Here is a 22,075-nt window from a genome sequence, read left to right as displayed (position 1 = left end):
CTCATGCATATTTGAGCACACAGACATTCCTGACTCTTGTGCTATGTTCAAACGTATTTCCTGTAATAGTAGGCCAGTGTCAAAAAATGCATAAACACTTGAAATTCTGTCTTGTCAGTAAATTTCGTCTTTCTCTGTTTTAAATCCATTAATTTCTACATCAAATTTTATTTTTATTTTACGTGACTGAGGCATCAGTGTTATAATATATTACAGAGTGATTGAATGGAAAGACTTGTACAAAAATAGGCTAGATATAAAATTCGTTACATATTTCTTTTACATTTTCATATTACATCAACATTGTAACATATTACAGTGGAAATGACACGAAAAAAAAGTTCTCATACATAACATCTCATCCTGAAATTGAGTATTCCACTTCATTATTTTCTATGTCCATTGTTCCAAACTTCAAGCAATTATCGATGCTTCCTATTCAGCAGATAATTTTTCATTTCCATGTGAATTATTGCCTACCACTTTCAAATCTAGCAAGAAAACTAATACCAATTCATTTGGGTTACTCCAGTAAATATCTTCTGGTGAGTTGTTGGACAGCATCTTCCAACTCTGAGTGCCATCTTCGTCATCATAACTATCCTCTTGCTCTTCATCATCATCATTATCATTTTCCTAATTGTAATGTGTGTCATATTCATTATCATCTTCCATCATAATCACCAAAACTCCAACGCTCCATCTTCTGGTTTTACAAATACATTGGCTTTAGCATCATCACCTTGGTCTGTCTTCTTATTCTTTTAGAAGTGCTGTCGCAATCTCTGAGAAATTAGTCTGACTGGAAGTTGAAGTGCATGTTTCTTGATCTGCATCTTCTTCTTCTCTTAAAAGAGCGGAGAAGACTTTCATATCTGAATTAAGCACAACTGTATTAGAGTCTGAAATTGTGTTCTCACCCAAGCCAACATATATTTCATCATCTCTCAATAACAACACACCAATTTTATTCAATGCAGATGCATATACTTGTAGACTCTGCTGCAATTTACTTTCCTGTAGAGGAAAGATCTTGGCTTGTGATCATTGGTAGCCTCTATAGATTTACTGAAATCAAGATCTCAGGTTGGGGAACTCTTTTCAGGAGGTTTAATTTCAAACAATAGGTTGTGTAACCCTCTCGTTCTTGGGTATCTTACATTGTGATTTATTAAGTTATGTCCACTGACATCTACCAGTGAACCACCAGTCATAATCCACCACATAACATTCATCTTCTCCCTGTCCATTTTCTGCTTTCATAAATACATAATTTTCTTTGGCTTCATCTTGGTCTGTCTTCTCCTTTGGAAATTGCTGCTCCAGTCTCTGTACAAGTCAAGAAATGTTGTTGAATATATTTTCTAGTACATAGACAGCTGCAGCTTGCCTTTATTACAGCAAAGCCAGTTGCTGCGGATATTTCGTCGGGATTTCAACACCTATCTTTCCAGACTACTCTTTTGTCCAATTTAATTGACAGATACGTTAACAAGCATAGTGCTCAATCATATCTGAACTGATTGTAAGAAAATGTCTCACTTTATACTATTACTCTCATCATTACGCATTATGCATTTTGGCTATGCATTAGGAGGTAGATAGTAGGTATTAGGCATTGGGCATTCAGCATTCAGAACACCACTCAGCCTTTGGTTCGGATCTAGAATCCCTGGATCCATATTCGAGTGAGGGCGTCACTTTTAGTATAGTGACCTCAATGAACCTGAAACCTGGTAATGTCACAGTATGTCAATGACCTATAAAGTTGACTTTATCAAGGCAGTGCATGATTTTAAAACTTCAAAATGTAGGTAGGAGTAAGAGTGCTTCAACAAAGGGCAATGCATGACCTTGCGCCAAAAATATCTCAACTTATCCCAAAAATTGGAGACAGTCAAATATCACAAATTGTACTTCATGCTTGTGGTGATACATCATAGAACATAGAAGTTTTCAAGCAATAAATTGCTTCTGCCATCAACCTTATTTGAAGGTGCCCCTGGAATACAAAATTGTGAGAGAGATCGCATTCAATTCAGAAAATTCAATATAACTCTCTCTCTCTCTCTCTCTCTCTCTCTCTCTCTCTCTCTCTCTTCTCTTGGGCCATTAATGTTCTGTCGGGATATCAAGACTCAGCGAATCTAATCTTTGTTATAAAAGCTCGTATTTTGATAACAAAAGACTTTCATATATTTAACGTCCACTGAGATCTTTCTTCACACGCATAGAGGAAGGAATTCCCTTCACTTCCCTATTTCCCAGAATTCCCTCTGTCTGACGTCAATGACACACCGTCATTATGCTCTTGGTCAATTCTGCCACAGGTGTGCATATTCGGCCCCTACACCCCTCTAACAATTTTAGTTTTTAGAATTCGGTAATATGAGCAGCAATATTTGTTCACTGTATGTGCACATGTCTAGGTCTCATGTGTTCAATTAACAAGACACTTATGTTGAGAGAAGAAGACTTTAAATAGTCCATTTGTTGTAAACATCTATCAGAGAAATGTATTCATAGCTTTCACCATAAAAAATTGAAAGTCATAGTAATGAAAAGTGCATCACTCCTTACAAGAGGACATTGTTCAACAAATAACGGCAGTGCAACAGAATGGTAAGAAGATTCATTACCTGACTGGCTTCGCCAACACAATGTACTGCATTTGCTAGAATTCTATACCCTCTTTAAAATTTCTATCCAGTCTCCCAAAACGCAAGAAGCGGTTCAGAGTTGCACTGGAAATACCTGTCAAAAAGTATTCCTGCATCATCACTTATTATTTCTGTTATTACCTGTGTATGTCGCTATAGTTAGGGCTTTGTTATTACTACAGAGCTATCAGTACTACTATTGCATGAACCACAGTAGCCTTTTAAATCAAGTTTATTTCTGCTGCCAAGCAATCAGGACGAATACAGCATTACAAAGAATGGCTTTTACTATAATTCTCAGTTGTAAATAAATGCATCCTACATAACTGGTTTTTATTTTCAATTCCACCAATCAATAACAGCATACACACACACATAGTTTATAAATTGCTGCAGCTCAGTCTTGTAGTTGTCAGCTGTTCCACATTAATACAGAAAGTGTCCGCCTTGATCACATACACACACAGAGCCATAGGTTTGAGCGCTGCAGGGTAAATGGATAGAATACAAACACAACTGTTGCTGTGTTAATGAAATTAAAATACCAAACATGAGAGGATTAGGGTGTGGATATTTTTCATAAGAAGTAATTTTGTTGTTGTTCCATTTACACAATCTTGTAGTGAGAAGCAGAGTTAAAGAAGACAAAGTAAGATACTTTGATAGCATAAAATAATGATGTCATAGTATAGTCTGAAAAATGTTAGTCAATTGGTACCAACTACAGAAACTGGTACAATTGATTATCAATTGGAACACCAAGTCCAGAAGTTGTTAAAATTGGCAGGATAGAGCAAAATGCGGGTGTACCAACCAAATAAATTTGCCAAATGTGTATCTTCTTGTTGTGTAAATAGTTCCATTCGTGCAGATTTGAATTTGTGTTAAAATATTCGTGTGCTGAACATTGATAATTGTCAGAGACAGACCAAACAGCCACCTACAGGGTGTTACAAAAAGGTACGGCCAAACTTTCAGGAAACATTCCTCACACACAAATAAAGAATAGATGTTATGTGGACATGTGTCCGGAAACGCTTAATTTCCATGTTAGAGCTCATTTTAGTTTCGTCAGTATGTACTGACTCGATTCACAGCCACTTGGCCCAATTGAAGGAAGGTAGTGTTGACTTCGGTGCTTGTGTTGACATGCGACTCATTGCTCTACAGTACTAGCATCAACCACGTCAGTACGTAGCATCAACAGGTTAGTGTTCATCACGAACGTGGTTTTGCAGTCAGTGCAATGTTTACAAATGCGGAGTTGGCAGATGCCCATTTGATGTATGGATTAGCACGGGGCAATAGCCGTAGCGCGGTATGTTTGTATCGAGGCAGATTTCCAGAACGAAGGTGTCCCGACAGGAAGACGTTCGAAGCAATTGATCGGCGTCTTAGGGAGCACCGAACATTCCAGACAATGACTGGCGACTGGGGAAGACCTAGAACGACGAGGACACCTGCAATGGACGAGGCAATTCTTCGTGCAGTTGACGATAACCCTAATGTCAGCGTCAGAGAAGTTGCTGCTGTACAAGGTAACGTTGACCACGTCACTGTATGGAGAGTGCTACGGGAGAACCAGTTGTTTCCGTACCATGTACAGCGTGTGCAGGCACTATCAGCAGCTGATTGGCCTCCACGGGTACACTTCTGCGAATGGTTCATCCAACAATGTGTCAATCCTCATTTCAGTGCAAATGTTCTCTTTACGGATGAGGCTTCATTCCAACGTGATCAAATTGTACATTTTCACAGTCAGCATGTGTGGGCTGACGAGAATCCGCACGCAATTGTGCAATCACGTCATCGACACAGATTTTCTGTGAACGTTTGGGCAGGCATTGTTGGTGAAGTCTTGATTGGGCCCCATGTCCTTCCACCTACGCTCAATGGAGCACGTTATCATGATTTCATACGGGGTACTCTACCTGTGCTGCTAGAACATGTGCCTTTACAAGTACGACACAACATGTGGTTCATGCGCGATGGAGTTCCTGCGCATTTCAGTCGAAGTGTCCGTACGCTTCTCAACAACAGATTCGGTGACCGATGGATTGGTAGAGGCGGACCAATTCCATGGCCTCCACGCTCTCCTGACCTCAACCCTCTTGGCTTTCATTTATGGGGGCATTTGAAAGCTCTTGTCTACGCAACCCTGGTACCAAATGTAGAGACTCTTCGTTCTCGTATTGTGGACGGCTGTGATACAATACGCCATTCTCCAGGCTGCATCAGCGCATCAGCGATTCCATGCGACGGAGGGTGGATGCATGTATCCTCGCTAACGGAGGACATTTTGAACATTTCCTGTAAAAAAGTGTTTGAAGTCACGCTGGTACGTTCTGTTGCTGTGTGTTTCCATTCCATGATTAATGTGATTTGAAGAGAAGTAATAAAATGAGCTCCAACATGGAAAGTAAGCGTTTCCGGACACATGTCCACATAACATATTTTCTTTCTTTGTGTGTGAGGAATTTTTCCTGAAAGTTTGGCCGTACCTTTTTGTAACACCCTGTATATGTTATAGTATCACTTTGTAAAGCTTTTGTTCAACGTATATGTCCATCAGGCATCTCACGTTTTTGACTAAGTACTTTTGCAAGCCAGAAGTTTTCAGGACATGTTGTAGACGAGTATTCTGTCTACTGCCACGTGTAAACCAATGCCAATGCCATTGCGCAAGTGTTGTATTTAGAGGAAGGTGAAAACTGTTTTTCACCTCAATACCGTCAAGTACGGATACTACCGAAAGTGATGTTAGCATGTTCAAATGTCTTCTTTGTCAAGATTGATCAACCTTAAAAAAGCCAGTGGCTGCCTTTAACGCGATTAGGGGCACCACCTCCAGTACAAAGAAAGACAAAGTTTTACCAAAGAATCGATGTGACGTACCTGCCTGATGCAAGACAGCCACCATGTGAGCATTCATAATGCTGCATGTTTGTACGTAAGCTGCTCTGGCCAGTCTAGTTACCAGACTGGCGCTCCTACAGCCAGAGTATGTACACATCTGTGGCTGACCTTTTATGCAGAATTAAATACTCGTCACTGCAACGTCGCAAGGAAGCTGCATGACGTACTGCAGTAGTCCACTGGTCCAACTCTGTCAAGTGCTTCGGAAGCCAGCACTCGCCAGCGGTACGTGGCTATGACCGGTATCTAGTTCAGTACACGCGTCCAGGGGGCAACGTTTCTCACTGACACCGCTTATCGCTGTCAGACACAGTTGCGCATTGTGCCAGATGTGAAGCGTGAAAAGCAGCAAGACTTCACAGCACTCAAAAGCCGCCTAGAATACTCAAAACCTGAAATCTGTAACACTAATGGTATTGTACCATTTACTATAAAAAGGGAGTCTGACCAACCAAGCATAAACCAATGTCATAAATCAATGGAAGCACACAAAGTACTGCTCTTACGCAAGTTAACAACGAGCCCTGTATTTAGTATCAAGTATAAAAGCCTTGTTCATTAGACCAAAACCTATATATTTACAGCTATCCATAAACCCTTCAATCAGTTTGAGACCTCTCAAACGGTGACCATGTTGAAGCTATAGCAGCAAGACAATCATCATGTTTTAGGAGGACCGGAAAGTAACGTCACTTTTTTACATTAAATTCAAACACATAAAATGTTAAGTAGTTTTTATTTTTAGTCAATGATGCGATCACCCTCGTTATTAGCAACCTTTTTCCATCAAGTGAGCAAATTTTCAACAGTAAAAATCATACCATTTTTGAGAAAAATATCTAGAGATTGAATTTTGGACATCATCCACATTTCCAGTTTTTTCACCGCTTAGAAAATATTGTAGCGACTGGAATAAATGGAAATACGACAGCAGAATATCGAGCGAGTTTGGTGGCTGAGGAAATACCTTGCACCCCACTTCATTAATTTTTTCCAAAGTTCGTCTTGCAAATTACCGTCTTCCATTATCGTGTTTAGTTAATTATTTACGTTTCACAGATTCATAAAAAGTTCAATTAAATTTTTAAGATTCCACCTTACACATTCGTAATTTTACGTATAGATTATAAATAACTGCTTTAATATATGATATTCAGTTGGACTACGATGATAAATAACTTTATTTATTGCATCAGAGGTTTTATTCTTTGTATCATTCTTCTGAGCTTTTTTAGTAGAACACTAGCACCAGTACAATAACGTCTTACCTATCGACAATCGTTAGACACTTTTCAATTAAAGATTGATTTCCTCGGTCCAGTTTTTCACAGTAAAGATGTGCATTTACAGACTGTCCAGGTTTCAGCCCTTCTAAATGAATGATTCCCCAAATACTCCACCAAATACCCTTTTGACGTGTAAGTCTGGCTTAGTAGTGCTTCTTGGTGGCTCATGCAGAGAGAGCTACTGTCTTTTGCGTTTTGGAGTATCATAGAGTCCCATTTTTCGTCTCCAATGTTCCAGCGATCAAAAAAAGTTTCTGCAGTGTGTCGCTGAAGCAATAAGTTGCATGTGGTGAATCGGTTAGCTTTTTTGTCTGTATCAACCTGCTGCATATTTTCTTGCATGGTCGATCAAGGTTAGTTACGAGTGTTTGACTGTTACTCGATTGTCGGACACGGGTTTGCTTCCAACCTTAATATTGTATTGTCCAAAGTTGTTGTTCTTCCTGGTAAGTACGAGTGGAAAGATGAAAATTGCCAGATTCAAACGTAGAAAACCACCTTTGACACTTACAAACGTCTAATGCATTTGGACAAACATCACAATTAATGTATTCGGTAGCAATTGTTGTGTTAATACTCTTTCGGACCTAAAAAAGTGTACCCCTTCTGGTATTTGCCTGTTCATTTCACCATAAATAGCAAACAAAAATCCAGATTTAATTATTTACGAGTAAACGAATAACTCTAACCTTAAAATATCTTTGATATGACTCTGAAGTATACAATGAGCTGATTAATGACAAACTAATGTCGACATATGCTGAAATGACAATACTTCCTGGTTCCCCTAGAAGTAAGTTTTAGTACCGATGAAGGATAAAAAGAATCTGTCGATCATGCATAACATGGTTAACTAACGATTTGATCTTCTTTCTCCTCACAGACGAGGCGCCACCATTGCAGCAGCAGCGGCCGCGCTACACGGAAATAATGTTATTTAACCACGCTCACAGTTTAACAAAAACGATACTAAATGTGTCAGTTTGAGTATAAGATGGATCGTGAATTCTACCCTACGTTGTCCGAAAACTCGCGATTTAGCGACGCCCTGGAGAAGTGTACAACGTGTATTAGACTGTAGTCTCGGTAACAATGTATGATTGAATAAATGGTCTCTAGCATGGAAACCATGCATTTTCTGACAGAAGTTCATTAGACCTTTTGTTTTGTGTATCCCTATAGTCTGTACACGGTGGAAAAATCACCCGTATTCAGAAAATATAAACCTCGAATCATGACATGAGTGTTAACAAGTACGTCATAAGTGGCAGTGGTATTTTCAATAAACTGCCAGTTGAGTATCGTATCCCAGGTTACATTTATTGTGGACCTCGAACGGAGATGCAAAAACATCCAGTTTGTAGCAATAATGGATTTAAGATATTAGACAATGCCTGCTAGGAGCATGATGCCTATACCACAAATAAAGAATATCATGTATGCTGCAGCTCGAATAATTGCTGATAAAGCGAAGCAAAGACGCAGGAGAAAGGACGTAGGCATAGGAAAACGCATTACAGAAGAGCAGTTCATAGTGGAAGCAGAAAATAATAACATGTGAGAATTACGAGTGGAACCCCACACAATGGCATCACTCAGTATAAAAACTCCAGTTCAGTATGACAACTGGATCGATTGTTAGGAAAATTTCTCCCACAAACCTATGGCTTCGATGGCCTTTAATTATAACAAGAAGATAAGAATTCGCGTTCAACAACAAGATGAGGTAACACATCCAAGCAACACTTCCTGCGTTTGGGAGGAAAATTTGTCCTCACAAAGAAGGACGGAAGCACTCTGCTAACGCCAAAATTACAGCTCAATGTAATGAATTCATCTTTCTGGTTCAAGCGACATGATACAAAATTTATACTCGTAGTATCGAGCTCAACCACATACGAAATATTGGAATCACATCAACTCTGAAGTCATATATTTCTGCATCAACTTCGGACCTGAATGCATTAGAAATCTCAGGATGATTCATAGGTTATACGACAGATGACCGCTTTAGTGCCTGTATCTCGCACAAAATGTTAATGGGTTACTTTGAGGATAATAAGTAGTTCATTATGAATGCCAGACAGTAACTGATTCTAGTACAATCTGCTACAGACAATAACTCATGCGTTCAAGGAGCGTCATAAGAAAGGACTAAAACTGTGCTGGATAAATTGGTATTAAAAGTACCCAATATGTCAGTATAGATTAAACTCATCTGAAACTTCTGCATATGCTGAGTGAGAACTTCACAAGTATCCCAGTCTTTCAGTGACATCAAGACAATCAAGAGTGATTAACACATCTGTTCATCTGTTGTTGTTGTTGTTGTCTTAAGTCCTGAGACTGGTTTGATGCAGCTTTCCATGCTACTCTATCCTGTGCAAGCTTCTTCATCTCCCAGTACTTACTGCAACCTACATCCTTCTGAATCTGCTTAGTGTATTCATCTCTTGGTCTTCCTCTACGATTTTTACCCTCCACGCAGCCCTCCAATGCTAAATTTGTGATCCCTTGATGCCTCAGAACATGTCCTACCAACCGAACCCTTCTTCCCTATTCGATACCTCCTCATTAGTTATGTGATCTACCCATCTAATCTTCAGCATTCTTCTGTAGCACCACATTTCGAAAGCTTCTATTCTCTTCTTGTCCAAACTATTCATCGTCCATGTTTCACTTCCATACGTGGCTACAGTCCATACAAATACTTTCAGAAACGACTTCCTGACGCTTGAATCTATACTTGATGTTAACAAATTTCTCTTCTTCAGGAACGCTTTCATTGCCATTGCCAGTCTACATTTTATATCCTCTCTACTTCGACAATCATCAGTTATTTTGCTCCCCAAATAGCAAAACTCCTTTACTACTTTGTCTCATTTCCTAATCTAATTCCCTCAGCATCACCCGACTTAATTCGACTACATTCCACTATCCTCGTTTTGCTTTTGTTGATGTTCATCTTATATCCTCATTTCAAGACGCTGTCTATTCCGTTCAACTGCTCTTCCAAGTCCTTTGCAGTCTCTGACAGAATTACAATGTCATCGGCGAACCTCAACGTTTTTATTTCTTCTCCATGGACTTTAATACCTACTCCGAATTTTTCTTTTGTTTCTTTTACTGCTTGTTCAGTATACAGATGGAATAACATCGGGGACAGGCTACAACCCTGTCTCACTCCCTTCCCAACCGCTGCTTCCCTTTCATGCCCCTCTGGTTTCTGTACAAATTGTAAATAGCCTTTCACTCCCTGTATTTTACCCCTGCCACCTTTAGAATTTGAAAGAGAGTATTCCAGTCAACATTGTCAAAAGCTTTCTCTATTTTCTAAGATAAGTCGTAGGGTCAGTATTGCCTCACGTGTTCCAACATTTCTGCGGAGTCCAAACTGATCTTCGCCGACATTTCTGCGGAATCCAAACTGATCTTCGCCGAGGCCGGCTTCTACCAGTTTCTCCATTCGTCTGTAAAGAATTCGCGTAAGTATTTTGCAGCTGTGACTTATTAAACTGATAGTTCGCTAATTTTCACATCTGTCAACACCTGCTTTCTTTGGGATTGGAATTATTATATTTTTCTTGAAGTCTGAGGGTATTTCGCCTGTCTCATACATCTTGCTCACCAGATGGTAGAGTTTTGTCAGGACTGGCTCTCCCAAGGCCGTCAGTAGTTCTAATGGAATGTTGTCTACTCCCGGGACCTTGTTTCGACTCAGGTCTTTCAGTGCTCTGTCAAACTCTTCACGCAGTATCGTATCTCCCATTTCATCTTCATCTACATCCTCTTCAATTTCCATAATATTGTCCTCAAGTACATCGCCCTTGTATAGACCTTCTATATACTCCTTCCACCTTTCTGCTTTCCCTTCTTTGCTTAGAACTGGGTTTCCATCTGAGCTCTTGATATTCATACAAGTTGCTCTCTTTTCTCCAAAGGTCTCTTTAACTTTCCTGTAGGCAGTATCTATCTTACCCCTAGTGAGATAAGCCTCTACATCCTTACATTTGTCCTCTAGCCATCCCTGCTTACCCATTTTGCACTTCCTGTCGATCTCATTTTTGAGACGTTTGTATTCCTTTTTGCCTGCTTCATTTACTGCATTTTTATATTTTCTCCTTTCATCAATTAAATTGAATATTTCTTCTGTTACCCAAGGATTTTTACTAGCCTTCGTCTTTTTTCCTTCTTGATCCTCTGCTGCCTTCACTACTTCATCCCTCAGAGCTACCCATTCTTCTTCTACTGTATTTCTTTCCCCCATTCCTGTCAGTTGTTCCCTTATGCTCTCCCTGAAACTCTGTACAACCTATGGTTCCTTCAGTTCATGTCCCATCTCCTTAAATTCCCACCTTTTTGTAGTTTCTTCAGTTTTAATCTACAGTTCAGAACCAATAGCTTGTTGTCAGAGTCCACATCTGCCCCTGGAAATGTCTTACAATTTAAAACCTGGTTCCTAAATCTCTGTCTTACCATTATGTAATCTATCTGATACCCGTCAGTATCTCCAGGCTTCTTCCATGTATACAACCTTCTTTCATGATTCTTGAACCAAATGTTAGCTATGATTAAGTTGTGCTCTGTGCAAAATTCCACCAGATGGCTTCCTCTTTGATTTCTCTCCCCCAATCCATATTCACCCACTACGTTTCCTTCTCTCCCTTTTCCTACTCTCGAATTCCAGTCACGCATTACTATTAAATTTTCGTCTCCCTTCACTACCTGAATAATTTCTTTTATCTCATCATACATTTCATTAATTTATTCATCATCTGCAGAGCTAGTTGGCATATAAACTTGTACTACGGCAGTAGGCATGGGCTTCGTCTCTATCTTGGCCACAATAATGCGTTCATTATGCTGTTGGTAGTAGCTTACCCGTACTCCTATTTTTTTATTCATTATTAAACCTACTCCAGCATTACTCCTATTTGATCTTGTATTTATAACCCTGTATTTACCTGACCAAAAGTCTTGTTCTTCCTGCCACCAAACTTCGCTGATTCCTAATATATCTAACTTCAACCTACCCATTTTCCTTTTTAAATTTTCTAACCTACTTAGCTGATTAAGGGATCTGACATTCCACGCTCCGATCCGTAGAACGCCAGTTTTCTTTCTCCTGATAACGACGTCCTCTTGAGTAGTCCCCGCCTGGAGATCCGAATGGGGGACTATTTTACCTCCGGAATATTTTACCCAAGAGGACGCCATCATCATTTAACCATACAGTAAAGCTGCATGCCCCCTGTTCATCTAGAAATATCTTAAAAAATTATTGTGCCACCGCAAAAAGACGGCAGGGAAAATTCGAGCGTATTTGACAGCTGTACATTAACCAATTCTATGGCATAATTCGATAACTTACAGCATGACTGGGACAGTAACAATTTCAGTCTACTGCAAGATACGTGCACAGGGTTTCGCTCTTCTTACTACAAGGGCGATGAATTTGGTTGGACGCTCAGCACTAACAAGCTTACAGAATGAGCACCTATAGTGGTAACCGACTGCTCCAAGCAAAACGAGATGGGGAAATCTGGAACTGTAGGCATTATTGAATATGAATCAACACGATTGCCCCATAAACCACTCATTTCTCACAGGACTTGTACAACCTCTTGTATAAATTTAGAAGTGCTGCACCACGCCCACCACATCTCACAAAGACGTCTCAGGGTGCAAACATCATTGTGGATATGCAAGAGTATTACGTATAGGTATTAAAAAAGTATTCCGCTAACTTTGATTCACCCAGATCGTTTAGTACAGTACAGTGCGCTACTATTCATTGAACTATTGCATAGCTTAGTAGCTACCATCATGTAAAGCTCTGAGATGATGAGGGAGCATCACATGAAAATATTGTGATACTGCCCTGAAACTATGTTCATAGAGACACCATAGTTTATGTCAAAGGCTGTTAAAAAGTGTTATGGTTGCATGATCTCTTCAAGAGTGCATCAATAAAGAATTCTGAGGAGTATAACCGCTCAATCATTCAAAGACACATGCAAATGTATTGGGACATCAGCAGTCATAAGCATCCTTCAGAAAATGTACAAATACTTTTAAGTTGGATTATCAATAAATAAACTCTATTTAAAAAGCCTTTGTATTTATATATTAACTTCATATTCCCACCACACCACTTACAGGTTACAGGTAAGAATTTAATATATGTTGCCTATGCTACTCATGAAGAATTGGACGAAGGAAATGGAAGGAGACCACAGCAGACTGCTGCCATATTCCAATAAAGGCCTCTCTGAGTTCAATAAAATGCAAATCATTTAATATGTGAATTGTTGAACTCTTTTCCCCAGCCTCCATGCCCAGCACCAGCAGGCATGCACTCGTAGTGTGCATGTGCTGCTAGCTGTTGATACTGTGAAAAGACACTTTCATGCAGCTATCAATAATGCATATGCTGTGGAAATGCATTTGTAGTCTCAGTAATGTGAGTGGTGTGGTGTTTAAACTCTCAAAAAAATTACGGTTTTGTTGCTTGTGGCTGGTTGGCTGCTTCAATACCACGAAACACAATGTGCAGTCTCACACTGTGGTGTGCAAAACTATTGAAGGACTTTTCTGTGGGGAACAGCCTCTGAGGACTTGTTGAGATGGTGAAATATGAAATTGAGAAAATTTTGGAGCAAATGCTGGTGCTGGATATAAATAAGTTTGTCTAATCAATACCTCTACATTTCAGACTGAGCATAATTGACAACTGCATTGTGAATATGAAGCATCAGTTTGGCAGTGCTAGTGGTGATGGCATGGATAAGCACCCTCATTTGTCAGATGACCTTGACATACCGTAAAAACTGTTTGATGATCAAAGCATGCCTTTTCTCATCAATAATTTACAGGCCTGTTAGAAGACATGTTTATATATTTGTGTATGTGTGTTATGCATAATTTTTTAAAGTTGTCTAGGTAATCTAAGTATCCTTAAATATGTTTGTGGGCGGGATAACAGCATGTCGTCACTGCACCTTCATTATGTAATCATGGCCACCACAGGCCATGACGCCATTTTCTAGTCATATCTCAAGAGTTTTCGGTCAGATTGTATGCCAGCAAATGTGTCCTATCGACAATGAGCTATTACAACCATAGGCCATGATACTATTTTCCAGTCAAAGCTCATAGTGGACGGTGCCCATCATTGAGGAACAAATGTTTGAGTGTTATTATTACTACTTTTATCAACAGTGCTAAGGATTTCTGCTTACATAGAATGCTTATGATGTGTCCTTCTTTTTAGATGTACTTGATAACAAGGTAGCCACAGATATGTGTGCTTTATTTAGTGAAAAAACATCAGAATATACATGTAGTATGCCAAATGATGAAGATAAGAAGTGGCTAAAATCACTTATTGATGGTGGTGAGCCTGATTGTGCAAATAATGATACTGAATATCACACATAGTTATAGAGTTTAATAGTTAAGAAAAGTTGTTTCATATAAAGTAATTGAGTGAATTTTTTAACACGAATTAATTTACAAATATATTACTGTCATCCACAGCAAACACAGTGATTCGATATATAAAGTAATGCTAAATACAATATTTATATAATCTCTTGCATCACTTAATGGAGAACCGCAGTTTCAGGACCTTGTCCAGTTGCACCTAATTTTCGATACAAAATATCTAGCTGGGTTTTGTCAGACAAGAATACAATCACAGTGTATTCTGATAAAAGAAAAATAGAAATTCTTCTACTTGCAATTTTAAAACGTGAGGTATTTGGGTGGTGGTGGAAGTACAATACGCACTGTAAGACTCCCAGCATTTGAGAAGAGAGAAAGATATCCGATCTCGAACACAAGACACAGCAGCTCCGAATGTGGAGTGGCACTGCTGGCCCACCTGAAGGACAATAAGGCATATCTACAATCAAGATTCACGGCTCTCAGCAAAGATGAATTTGACTTTCTCAGCAGTAGAAGTACGTGCATGATATACCATGGAAGAATGAACGACATAGACACATTTGATTATGAAAATAGTGATACGACCAAACGTTTGTGCATACTTCTAAACTGTGTAAAAATATATTCTGAATCATAAGGTATGACATAGTGAGAGTATTTTTGTAGTATAGAAGAAATGAAACAATTTAAACACTGAATATTCCTTCTTGTATGTAAATTTTCACAGTTGTGTATCTGACTTTCTTGGAATAAAATAAATTTTATACCTCGAGTATTTTTGTGTTAGATTTTTTGTTTCCTTCCCCATTATCTCTGTTATATATTACAAAGATAGAGTTGGAATTTGCTGACGATTAAGCGTACAGTATTTGATATAGAATGCACAAACTATGAGATATTAGAGTATTCTGTCAAAAAAAATTGTTAGGATGTACTAACAGAGAGAGAGAGAGAGAAATGAAATGTGACATAAACATTGTTTCAGAGAGATGGAATGTACTGATTTGGTAAATAATACAGATGTGGAAATATAGTAATTCTTGCAAATGTGTATGTGTGTTTGTGTGTGTGTGTGTGTGTGTGTGTGTGTGTGTGTGTGTGTGTGTGTGAGTGTGTGTGTGTGTGTGTGTGTGTGTGTGTGGGTGGGTGGGTGGGTGGGTTGGTGGGTGGCGAATATCTTTGCCATTTAACATGAACTTGTCACTTTCACGCATTATTTTACTACTATGTTGACTGAATGGCTTGAGAGGCAGAGGGGAAGGGGAAATGGGGCGTAGCTTGTCTCTTCTTTAACTTCTGATGCTGGCTCAATTGGATTAGTTCCATCACCTTGGATTTTTCATTGATTGTTTCATTTTATCACGACACTCTCATTACCTGAAGAGTAGTAGGGGAGGGGAGGGAGTGTGGCTTGTGTTTTTAATTTTCACACTAGCACAGTTGGATTAGTTCCACCATATCGGATTTTTGATAGGTTGTTTCATTTTAATACTATGCTACGGAGGGGGGATGGGAGGGCTTGGATGAGGTGAGGTGGGAGGAGAGAGTTGGTGTGGAGGGCACATGGCTTCATGAAGTTATGCATTCAAGGTCATTGCCCTCCCTCTATGGCTAGAAAATCCCAGTGCATAGGTCAAAGTGGGCCAGAATGGCCATAGGCGCACTTACTATTTACGTTCCTAGATTATTCTGGAGTTTTTGGAATATCTCTATAAACAATATCTTTTTTGCAGCGCCAAGGATCATTCAATTTGGCGGATACCTTTGTTTGAGAACGCGTGCACACAAGGCGTTATATAGTGGACATTCATCTTGTTAATAACATGTAAGCATTCTGGTTCTTAGCAGCACTTCATCCACAAGACATAGAAAAATTCGTGGAGAAAGTTGGCATAGGTGATCACTGATGAAATAAGGGCCAATGTTTATAGTACCAAGCGTCCTACACCAGACATTAACTCTCCTTTATTCTGCAAGTCATTTTCATGTAATTCATGGTGTAAGTGTACATGTTAATTACGGAATTCCTGATGTATTAGATTGCGGCTTGCACTTGTCTTAGGAATGCCAATCTCGGGTTTAAGTTGTCAGGATCTCAGGAGAGGATTCATTGCAACAGTATCAACAGCAGTAACTTCTGCGGCTTCCTCTGAGTACCTTCTGCAACGATATGATTGTTTGGACTGAAGCTTCTCATTTCCTGCACCGTTGCAACAAGACGAGAAAATGTCCATTGGGGAAGTGGGTTCTTACCAGGACACTGCTCTCTGTAGAGTTCCTCTTTCTGAGTAGCATTACGTTTATCTTCAACCACAACAAAACAAAAGTAATAATGATGCAGTTCTTAATAAAGGGCTGCCTTTACTGTACACAACATACTTTTTAAAAGTACAGTATTGTGCTACTTGAACCTTACATTCTGCACAGATGAGTGGCGTTTCTACCTTCTCTTCCTTGGTTTACAATGTACTCACGCAAACATTCAACTGATGACGGTTGACTGAATGACCAATGTGCCTTGTGTTTCCATTTTTTTCATTGTCAGCTACAGAAAGTGGACGTGTATGTTACTCCGAGTAACTACACATGGGAGAGTCAAAATCAACTTTGTGTTACATTTTTTTAATGTCGTGTTTACATGAATGGTACACGTTGTGCTAAGTCTTTCTGCAGGTCTCGAGGAACGGAAGCAGATTTCTGAATAAAAATATAGGGTGCTATTTAAAAACGACGTACTGTTGCTCATATCTACTTAAAGAACAAAGTTACAAGAAAAGCAATCAAGCTATTTTAGCTTGATGTTTTTTTCTTCCTTCTTCTGAACAAATAGTTATTTGGGGTGCCAAGGTAAATGCGACACCTTGTATATCTATTTATAGTACAGGATTTTAAAATTCTGAAGCCTGCCAAATGATATACTAGTTGCATAACAAAAAAGCGATTAGCAGCTTTGTGGTCGTTATACTTAAAAATGTCTCTCACGAAACCTTTGAAGCACAGCTTAAATAAGATTTTGTGAAACTGAAAGCAGTTTAAATGTATTTTGTAAAATAGTGTTGATAGTTCGAGAACAAATGACGTATGAAATGATGAGGTATCGCAAATAATAGGCTATGAAAGAAGTTTGTGGAAAATCCTTGTTACAAGAAGGGGCAGGGTTGTGGAACATGTTCTGTATTATCCAGGAGTAATTAACTTTACGACAGAAGGAGCAATACAAGGGAAAACTGTGATTGCAGATAAATACTTTAAAAAATAACTAAATAGGTAACGGGGGATGTAGGACGCATTTGCCATGTACGGATGAATACGTCTGCACCAGCTACGTGAGATGGAGAGTACAGCCAAGTTTAAAAAACGGGGGATCCGCATATTCATAAATTAAAAGTTAATGCGTAACATATTTCTCACGTAGTAGGCACCAATTTACAACACATTCTCTGAAAGCTGTCGACTTTGTAAATTAGCTCACAAGTGGTCAGAACTGCATTTTGTTTAGAGTTGATGTAGCACGACTAATTCACGCTGAACCTGACTTAACAGTAATTCTGAAAACGAGGCTGAAATATAAAATTGGGAAATGAATTTGCATCTCAGCTCCCTCCCTCTCCTTACTCTTGCATCAACTGAATAAATACTCATTACCATAAATGAAAACCGATGTAGTACACACACACACCGTGCATGGAGCAAGAGAGCATCTTTAGACAAAATGAACGATGAATCTAACGGATATGTAGCCAAAAACTACACACACAAAAGTACACATTGTAAGCTTATTTAGAGAAATCTAAACAAACATTTATGTGCAATATTGGTGCAATATTGGTGTAATATTGAGTCATGTGTAACATCTGCAGCCCCCGCCCCCATGAAGCAAGGACCTTGAGCTGCGTGTCTGAGCAATACAGATAGCCGTATCTGCAGCCTTTGCAGTAGTTGCAGGGCAAGAGTCTGGAAGATTAACTAACCTGCCGTTCTAAAATTAAAAAAAAACGGCCTTGCTGTGCTTGTACTGCACATGGCTGAAAGCAAGGGGAAACTATAGCCGTAATTGTTCCCGAAGGCATGCAGCTCTACTGTATGGTTAAATGATGATGGCGTCCGGAGGTGAAATAGTCCTCCCATTCGGATCTCCGGGCGCGAACTGCTCGGAAAGATGTCATCAAGAGGAAAGAAAACTGGTGTTCTACAGATCGGACCGTGGAATGTTAGATCCCCTACTCCAATGGATAGATATAGTAGGGATTGGTGGACTTTCGTGGCGGGAGTAACAGGACTTCCGGTCAGGTGAATACAGGGTTATAAATACCAAACGATTAGGGATAATGGAAGGGTGGTTTTAATAATGAATAAGAAAATAGGAGTGCGGATTTGCTACAATGAACAGAATAGTAAACGCCTTATGCTAAACAACGTGGACATGAAGCCTACACGCATACAAATTTATATGCCATCTAGCTCCGCAGATGACGAAGAGATTGAAGAAACGTATGATAAAAGAAATTATTGAGATAGTTAAGGGAAACGAAAATTTAATTGTGATTTAGGACTGGAATTCAATAATACGAAAATCAACAGAAGAAAAATTGTAGGTGGTTATGGACTGGAGGAAAGGAATGAAATAGGAAGCTGTGTGGTAGAATTCGCACAAAGCATAATTCAGTCAATGCTAACACTTGGTTTAAGAATCATGAAAGAAAGTTGCATACATGGAAGAGACCTGGAGACACCTGAAGTTTTCAGATTGATTATATAACGGTAAGAACCAGGTTTCAAACTATAAAACATTTTCCAGGGGCAGATGTGGACTCTGGCCACTATTTACTGGTTGAGAGCTGTAGATTGAAACTGGAGAAAGCTGCAAAAAGGTAGGAAATTAAGGAATGGAACGTGGATAACTTGAAAGACCCAGAGGTTGCTGAGAGTTCCAGAGGGAGCAATAGACACGGTTGGCTAGAACAGGGGAAAAATACGGTAGAAGGCAGAAGTATTGCGGAGACTCATTTATTTGTGGTCGGATGGCAGACGAAGCTGTGAAGAGGTTATAATCTGTTTAGTGCTCGATACAGCAATCCTCCTCCCTTGTTGCTCGACCGGAATCTCGACGGCTATTGAGCTTGCCCTCACATTCCAACACCAGGCCACTGTCTTATCCCAATGCCTCTGGATATTGCAGGCTTCGATCACCTGGCCAAATGTAGACCAACAGTGAGACCTCTTTCAAAATCTGTCAGGTGCTGATAATGCTTTCTCACAAAAGTATGCGTTACCTCTATGTCCTTCACAGTAATCACTCAAAATCTGACACTGTTTTCGCCCCTTATATAACCTACCACACCTGGTAACAACACTAAACACGAACAACACTAATGCAATGTGGTGGCCATTCCACTATCACAGAGAACTTCAACTCAAATCACTTACATACCCATGGATGGTGTATAGGTGTACAAAGTTACACTGACGTCCAACCACGTCTTCTTCGTGATTAACTTTTTTGTTAGACAGTGTATTTTACAAAACCAAACTTGCAAACACGTTTGGTCCCGCACCACAGACGATGTTTCGGTCCAATAAGAGTAAACAAGTGTGGTGAAATGAATAGGCATTTTGTAATTACATTGGCAGATCAAAAATACTCGAAGTAAAATAATTACCAGGTGAAGGTCGCGGTAATAAACGATAAGTTAATATTTGAAAGAAATGAAGGAAGCTGTCGAGAAAAGCTCCTAAGAGACGAAGGGAGTGACTCGTTTGTCATTTCCTGAGATACGAAGGATAGATAACCTGGCATTCTAAGGAGCAGGACAGGGGAAAATCGTTAAGTGATGTAAGCGAATTACTAGGACTTGGAGAGTTTTCTCAGAGTACCGAAAACTAGAAGCCATCAAACTAAAGTTTATTTGGAATATAGCAATTAATACCAGATACGTATTAGAAAGGGCTATGACTAAGAGCTACCTTGAGATATTTTGGTAGGTTCCGTCACCGAAACACATCATTTCTGCTGACGGCTTACAGCCATGATGAATGTCACACTAAGTTGTTGCGTCACTTTGGAAACATAGGAGAACGCTGAGTGGTTGTTAGGGATTGAGGATCTAACCACGTTGCTCAACAGACAGAATATGGAAGAAACATGAGCACTCGGGATAGCTTCGATTACAAGGCATATTGACTTGGAGGAAAAAGATCGTCAGCTATGACTGAAGGCTGAAAGCAAGCAAACTCGTGAGAAAGCCTGACCTGTGATGCGGCCGACGCCGGGCACGTGCTGGCCCACGTAGCCGCACGTGTGGGCGCCCAGAGAGTGGCCCACCAGGTGCACGTCAGACCCCCGCAGGCCGCACTTCACCTGCCAACATAAACACACAGCTGCACATTCCGAAATATCCACCCTACTGATACCACCCGGCTGCCTTCGCCTATGAAAACATCGAAAAGCAAATATGGGCAACATGCGTGCCTTGAGAATAATTCCAGTTATTCTCACGAGATCACGTGTTTCACCAACTCACAACCAGACTGGTATCTTCCTAACCTCGACCTCGGGCTATGCTGTCCATCAGCCTCTCACCACAAAAAAATTGTACTCAAAAACCCAAACAAATATTGCTCGTGTTGTGTTCTATAACTGGTTGCGCACATATGAAGTCATATGGTAGACCAGTATTATTCCACGAGCCGGAGCCGACGTCGAGTATCGGTAGGTTCTCAACTCACTCCTCGGTTCTCCTACGTATAGCTGACCCGCCGGACCGGTTACTAGGTCTGAGGAAGCCAATCGCCTACTGCCTCGAGAAACAGTGAGCTACGTAACGTACCGTGCTGTTCAAAGTGACCTTTAGTTTTTAATTATCGGCAAATGTTCAACTTGAGTACAAATTAACGCAAACTCACACTTTCATCGATATTTTATTTTTCTTCTCCACCCTGCGCACTTCTGTTCTATTCTCGGTATGCGCTACACCCAACGAACATGTAATCAGTGTGACGTATTACGGTCTTCGTTTTTGTTCTAATGTTTACCTTCACTGTTCCTTTCCCTATCAAACAGCTATTTCAATATCGTTTCAGAATATCAAATCAACCCGCCACTTCTTCTGATGATAGCTTTCAGAAATTCCATTTCACATCTGTTCCGTGCAACACCTCAACATTTAAACTTACATTTTCCTCCTGGAATATTTTTCAGATGCTTCCAAATAACTTTCTCTGGCTTTAAAGCAGTTTAATTCAATACTCCACGACACATTTAGCGTAATATAAACATGTCATTCATAATCATTTGGTTAGCGTCAGTTTAAAACAGACCTTCATGAAAATTCTATACAGTCTGTTTTTTGCAACACAAGGACTTTAACTGAAATTTCAGTACATCCGTACTATTATCATTGGACCGTTATTTTCATTCCATATCTGAATGTATTAAAAGTGTAACTTTGATGGTTAAGCATTTCATTTTTACTGTTGCAGTTTTGTTTTTGAACTAGTTGTAAAGCTGGTAAACAAAATCACACTAATAACGATACATTTAGGACTACGTTTTTCATTCATCATCAACAGCCGTTCGATTTTCACTGGTGTAAAAACGCGCTCTCCAGATTAATCCGTGAATACTGTCATTTTCTAAGGTCATCAATCTACGTTTCATTACATCGCCGCCTTACTCTTTACATATCTCTTTGAATCTGGCAACGTACTGCATTGGTGGATACATCATCCATTCGTCTGGTTAATTTCCAGCTAATGTCCACAGCA

At 39.7% G+C, this 22,075-nt stretch overlaps 1 protein-coding gene across 1 annotated transcript in view; it reads right to left on the bottom strand.

The window, feature by feature from the left end:
• LOC124764117 (pancreatic triacylglycerol lipase-like) overlaps positions 1 to 22,075 on the bottom strand; it is a 210,907-nt gene that overhangs the window by 82,132 nt on the left and 106,700 nt on the right. Inside the window, exon 5 of the mRNA XM_047249131.1 lies at positions 20,561 to 20,669. Within this exon, the coding sequence (XP_047105087.1) occupies positions 20,561 to 20,669 (109 nt within the window). The remainder of the gene's footprint in view (positions 1 to 20,560; positions 20,670 to 22,075) is intronic.

Source organism: Schistocerca piceifrons, chromosome 1 (assembly GCF_021461385.2).
Source record: "Schistocerca piceifrons isolate TAMUIC-IGC-003096 chromosome 1, iqSchPice1.1, whole genome shotgun sequence".
Classification (NCBI taxonomy): domain Eukaryota; kingdom Metazoa; phylum Arthropoda; class Insecta; order Orthoptera; family Acrididae; genus Schistocerca; species Schistocerca piceifrons.
Note: the sequence above shows the minus strand (reverse complement) of the source record. Positions and strands in the feature narration are given on the sequence as shown.